Genomic DNA, 6298 nt, shown 5'->3' with positions numbered 1-6298 from the left:
GATTCAGCCTTGGGCTTTTTGACTGCCTGTACTTAGCCTGTGTGCCCAAGTCAGGGCCATTTCCATCTCCTTGGGATCCCGAGTCTAGAATCCTATTCTGAGCGTAAACACTATGACTCTTCTGTCGGATACATGAGCAGGGCTCACAACTCTCCCTTTAAAGTACAACCATCAGACTACAAGAGGAGGTATATTGGGGGGTGCCATTACCTGTATTTGCAGAATAACCAAGTGGCTAGAGCAGTTACCCAAGTAGTGGGATACCTTGATTCAGTTTCCTCATCAATCCCAGGGCTTCAAATCCACCTCTTCCACCTCTCAGGAAAGTGCCATAGTTAGGGTTATTGCACAAAAAGGAATGCAAGGTTCAAGGGGGGCACTACAGTACGCTTCACTGCTGGGTTGGAGCAGATAGCTTGGACTAAGGCTAACCTGCCCCCTCTGTAAGGAGATGTTTGTGGGGGAGGTGCAGAGCATCCTGGGATGCTGGGGGACTGTGAGCTAATTTGAATCTGGAGGGCTGGCAGGGATCTGGGACAGAAGTTCAATAAAATGATTTAACTTAAATCAGTTAAGTCTGATACTACATCCATCCAGGTATATTTTAAACTGGTTTTGGCCATTTGAAAGCAGTTTATATGCACTGAACTTCTTTTGTGTTACAAATTTGAACCGGTTCCCAATCACTTATACCAGTTTATGTGTAATTTCTGTCCCTAGCCATAAGCTCCAAAGGGGAGTGTGTGTTGGTATGTATCCTTGCACTAAGAAAGTCCTATTGGCCAGTGCTAGGCTGCTCTCTGCTACATGCACAGGTTTTTGGATTGCCTCTCAGAGGTGCCTAAATCTCTCTATGCATTGCATTGAATCAGTCTTATTAGATGACTGAAGTGCTTGATGCACATTAAAAATTAACCTGTCTCTTTAGATACATGCAGAGGGTTTCTGCTACACTTCACTGTATACTCTCCTTGGTGATCCAGCTTGCTTGGGTGGTGTCTGTCAGCACCACTCTTAACTGGTGAGAGAGGTGGCTGTTGAGAGAGGCAAGCTCTTGCACTGCCTGGTGACAGAGCATGCAGTTCACACACATACACATTCCTAAACCAAAAAAACCCTGTTCTTCTCTTTTTGTGAAGTCATAATGTTTAGCATATGCTTTTCCCACATAGGCAGACGGAGGAGAAGGTGTTTTTTGCCAGTATCTTACATTTTCTTTGATGAATTGAATAGATTTTGTACCAGGGTTTAAAAATAAATGTTAAGGCACTGTAAAAGCCTGTTCCAGGACAGCACTCTAAATAACTCCTGGCGTGGGGAATGTGGATCACAGGTGATGCACACATGTAGCCTAGGGTAGGTGATGAATGTGAATGAACAGTTATGCAACTGAGGTCAGGTACCAACATCAAACTTGTACTGGTATAGGTGGTTGGGAACGGGTCTATACCTGTAATAGATCAGAAGTTTTGGCACAAATCCCATCTATACCCGTAACATACAGACTGGTTTAAAAATGGCAGAACCTGGTCTAAGATTTACCTTTCTCCCCTCTGCCCCCCTCCCCAAGGAGCCAAGGTGTGTTCTGTTCGCTACCAAACTAAACTACGTCACTTGCAAAAAAACCTCATAACTTAGTTCTGCCTCTGGCTTTTTGAATGTCTGTATCTAGCCTGAATTTCTAGTTTGTGCCTGTACCAGGCATGAGGCATCTCCTGTGTCATATGCCTATAAAAGATACCCCCAGGATAGGGAAGGAGTGTATATGTAACTCTTCAATAGTTTCACAGCGAGAGGCAGGTGTTGGTATAGTGATGTGTAGTGACCTGCACAGACGGGCCTTCAGGTAGCAACAGCACGGAGAACGACCACACATCTACACAAGAAAGAAACCTGACTGGAAAACCGGAAGCCTACGAGCAGCCAGCAGCTGGACTCTGGGAGAACAAGGGCTCGTTTCTGTGGTGCTTCCCCCAGAGTGAGGCGAGGCAGACTTGTTTTCTAAACAATCAGTTCAGGAAGGGAGTTGTGAAACAGCCCAACTGCTGCCTGGAAGAAGAGCACTAGGGAGTTTTTCATGCTTTCTTTGCTTTTGCTGAGGCATCGTGCTGCCTGAACAGCAGATGCCAAGTGTGGTCGAGAATGCTGTTAGGACTGGGTGTAGAGTCAATCCATAGCCTGCCCTTCACCCCCTCCCTCCCTCCCTCCCCCCATCTGTCTCTCCCCACAATCAAATCAAAAATCATACACACCATGCAAGGGAGTGCCGTTCTGTGCTTGTCCTGCCAGACTGCAACTACTTACGTAACTGCTTTAGAAACAGGCAGCCCTCCCTGTTCTCCCAGCTGGGGGGAAGCTGAAGGCTAATCTTGGACCCTGGGGTGGAGAGGGCGCATTCTTCTTTCCTGCTGACGGGGTCGGTGCGGTATTCAGGGCGGCTGTGGCAGCACATTCTTTCTTTCCTGTTCCTTTGCAGCGTGTTCTTCTTCCCCTCCTAGGGCGTTTTGCCTCCCAACCTGCTATGAGGTGCTTGAAGGGATCTCAGCAGCACAGTACTCTTTACCCCTACCTCCCCCTGCCTCCCTCCCCTCCAAATCCTCAGAGAGGAAATCCTGCCATGCCAGCACATTCCCCATGTCAGAAAATGGAGTGGGAGGGCATGCCAACGTATGCTGTTCTTCCCCAAAAGTAACCTGTTTACGAAGTCGCAGCATCGTGGGGCTCTGTAGAGGATAGATTACAGGTCCGCTCCACTGCTTCCATTTGTATTGTTCATATTTATTGTGAGCTTGAAAACAGCCCACTTAAGATACTGAGCAAGCAACAAGGCCAAGAGCAAACTTTTATTCAGAGACTGAATTTACTAAAGGTAATATTGTCTAAACTCTAGTGCCTCATGATAAGCACTGTATTAAAATTGGCTCGATCCTCAGAGATGCTGCAGCTTTCATTGACTTTAGTGGGAGCTGCAAGTTCTAGAAATCAGTCTGTTTTTTGATGCGCATAGTTACGAACTTAAATGTTGAACTTTAGGCACCTAATTTTGAAATGCTCCGTTTTGATTAGCATAACAAGCAATGCTCCAACCTTGTGGCAGCTTTAAAACAATCCCCTTTGACAAAATAAGCAGCTCTGGAGCATATGTAGCATTCTTTAACAACCGTAACACTCTGACCATATGAAAATAATCTGCTCTGTTCATTTAATTGCATTTAATTGTTTGATTCTTCATCATCCTCCACCCTGTGGCCCCTACCTCCTCCCATAAAAAACATGTTTTCTTAACTTTCCATAGCAGGAGACAAGATCATCTTTGTGTTGCAATAATTTCACTTGACCCATAAAATTGTTTCCAGATTATCAATTTAGTAGAACAGATAGACTTCCAATTAAGTTTGGATCCAGGAAAGGATTTATGATGATTGCCTGAAAAAAATCCTTTTGTTATTAAGAGTAAAAAACACAGCATGAAAGGTTGTTAGGCTATTTTCACCACAGTGTTTTAGCACTTACTTTTTGTTTCAATGGATGGCTTCAAAGGCTACTGTTGTCTGAGCCATTTTCCTTATTTTTGAGATCAATAATGGTGGAAATGATGCAGCATATTTCTAGATTTAAAATAGATTTGAGGTCTGATTAATTAAACTGCTTGGTGCTCATCAAACTGCCTTTCTGCCTAACAACAGAACGGGGTACGTGTTAAAGCAATATTGTAAAGGCACATCGGAGTTTATTCCTTGTTGCCAACTGACAGAGCCTTGTACACCCTTGTGGGTTCTGTGTCCTTAGTTGGGAGGATCAACAATCACTGAAATTTCTGGTTATCTGCTTCCCTGAAACCCTCTTGTGACTGTAACTCTGAAGCAGAATTCCCCTACAGCTCAAGACTTCCCAGCAAACTTGAATTTCATCCCCAACGACAGTCTGAGGCAATTTCCTCTGAGGTCTGATGGCGTTAAATGCCAGGGCCAGTAATCTCCTTTAAAGGAATCATCCTGTTCCTACCATTATTATCATCTGTACCAGACTTACTGTTGTTCTGTACCAACCAACAGTATTTTTTTGCAGCCAACTTGAAGGTAGTGATCAGAGCTTGTGTAGCTCACTCACTACTGTAAAATGGCACCAAATGTGCCACCTTGGGCCATTTAGTTTACAAACAAGTCCCAATTTCTTTTGTGAAAATCTCTTACAAGGCTGTATGAGGCATCTTTACTGCCCTGGAGTGTTATCTTCCAAGAACTTCGACTATGAACCATCATGAATTTTGGAGAGTCGTTAGCAGGTGCCAAATGGCATTTATTATGATTTCCCACTTGTCAAATGAAATATATATAAAACTGCATAGAGGCATGCCACATTTTGTGCATATATAAACCCTTTTAAAAGGATTTTATAAAACACGTTTAAGAAGATAGAGCCAGATTCTCCAAAAAGGCATCATTTAAGCCACATGCTACTGGGTGTCTGCTTTAACATGATGCCATGATGTGTGCACATGACTAATTTTGAACTTACCAAAGTACCTGAGTATGCTCATCTAACTACAAGTGCAAATGCAAATACACAATTGCAGATGGACCTAATCTACTCTGTGATCCGTATTGTTTGATCCTGACTGGCACCTCATGGATAGCGTATTTGTTCTCCATTGTTTTGCCCCTGCTTTTTCAAATTATTCAGGGCATTTGCATGACAAGAGGATCTGTACAGTCTGTGTTGAATGTCCTCTGTCAGTGTTTGTAACATTGCAATAGTTTCCATACCAGACAGTTGTGATGTCAAGTGCAAAGGATTTTGGCTGGGAAGTATGCAGCTGGGGCAGATTAAATGCTTCAGAAACAAAGATCCTTGTTTTGGGCACAGTAAAAATAGTAACAAGAATCCTAAAATCCTTAATCCTGAAGTCCTTTTACTCAGGCAAAATTAGAGACCCAGTGGAATTTAAAAGAAAAAACAAAGCAGAAACTATCTGTGTTGCTGAGGAATTGTTTCTGGAAAAAGATGATTTTCAACAGTTTCCAGGAGGCTTTAAAGGATCATAAAAGTGCCTTTTTTGTGAGATCACTGTAATTTTATCATCTGTTTTTTGAGCTAGGCAGATGCCTTTGTATTGTCTGTTTGTTATCATGCAAACACTTTGTTTAAAACCAAGATGTGGTTAGCCTTCCTAACAAGGTATATGCAAATTGATACCCATGAGTCTTTGCACAAACTCTGTGGTATCTTTCTGATCCTATGGTAATCATTCACTTAGAAAAACAAGTCTGAAAGCAAATCTATCTGGCTTTAACAAACGGTTCTCTTGTCTTACAGAGAGAGGATGCAAGCCATGGAGAAACAGATTGCCAGTTTAACTGGTCTTGTTCAGTCCGCGCTTTTTAAAGGGCCAAATACAAGTAATAGCAAAGATGCTTCTAGGTAAAAAAAGAATTCATTAAATCTGTTTCTCTGTAACTGTTTAGTGATCAATCAGAAAAAATAAACTTCTCATGTAATGATAGAACACTGAATGCTCAATCATTCTAAAACTTGTTTTATATTATCCTTGGTCATGAGCAGAGGGACAAAATATTCCAGCCAATGAGTAGAGGTTTAACTATTATTCCTGTTGACATTAATGGGAATAATGCAGCTAAATCTCTGTGCTTTGTGCTGGAAATGTACCATCTTTTTCACCTGTATTTAAAATAACGTTTTAAGAAAATGAGCCCTAAACTCCAGCAATTTAAATATATATCTTGGACAAGGTAATTGTTGTTTACTGCTGATCAACCTCACTACAAATCTAGTAAAGCTAATCCCTGAAGGCTACTTAAAAATCTGTTTACAAGAAAAAATACAGCTTGGCAGTATTAGACCTGACTTTTTTTTCTTTGTTTATTTAGTGAGAAGATGGTGAAAATTGTGTCCAGTAAGAGCAGCTTTGACAGCACAGGTAAGAGCATTCATCTTCCATTGGGCAAAATACCCAGACATACCCTAATTCGGAACTCTGTTAATACTAACAGCTTCTCTTTGGGAATGTCAGTGTCAGCTTAACTGCTGTATCAGAAATTAATCTGTGGGTTTTTTAGACACAGGACGTGGGAATCAGTCAAGATTTGTCTACAGTCACAGTACAGTACTTGGCAGAGAGATTTCAAATTGCTTTAAAGGAGCCAGCTCAGGAACCAGAAGCAGTTTTGCTGCTTGACTGTGGCACTCTGCTAGGGCTGATGGGCCCTGCCATTGAAGGACCTAAGTTAGCCCAGATGGAGCATCAGGCTAACACACCTACACAAGTGCTAGTATCAGT

General features: G+C 42.3%; 1 protein-coding gene across 14 annotated transcripts in view; it reads left to right on the top strand.

Moving 5' to 3' along the window:
• KIAA1217 (KIAA1217 ortholog) overlaps positions 1 to 6298 on the top strand; it is a 423945-nt gene that overhangs the window by 335458 nt on the left and 82189 nt on the right. For 11 of the 14 annotated variants that reach the window (XR_002095810.1, XM_019508287.1, XM_019508283.1 and 8 more), the window contains 2 exons: positions 5317 to 5421; positions 5889 to 5938. Coding sequence is in view for 13 of the 14 variants with exons in the window: in XM_019508287.1 (XP_019363832.1) it covers positions 5317 to 5421; positions 5889 to 5938 (155 nt within the window). In the remaining variant the exon portion in view is untranslated. The remainder of the gene's footprint in view (positions 1 to 5316; positions 5422 to 5888; positions 5939 to 6298) is intronic. The other 3 variants (XM_019508285.1, XM_019508295.1, XM_019508296.1) reach the window with 1 other exon arrangement.

Source organism: Gavialis gangeticus, unplaced genomic scaffold, assembly GCF_001723915.1.
Source record: "Gavialis gangeticus isolate Ggan-Ray unplaced genomic scaffold, GavGan_comp1, whole genome shotgun sequence".
In the NCBI taxonomy this organism is placed as follows: domain Eukaryota; kingdom Metazoa; phylum Chordata; order Crocodylia; family Gavialidae; genus Gavialis; species Gavialis gangeticus.
This window is presented reverse-complemented; position numbering and strand designations above follow the sequence as displayed.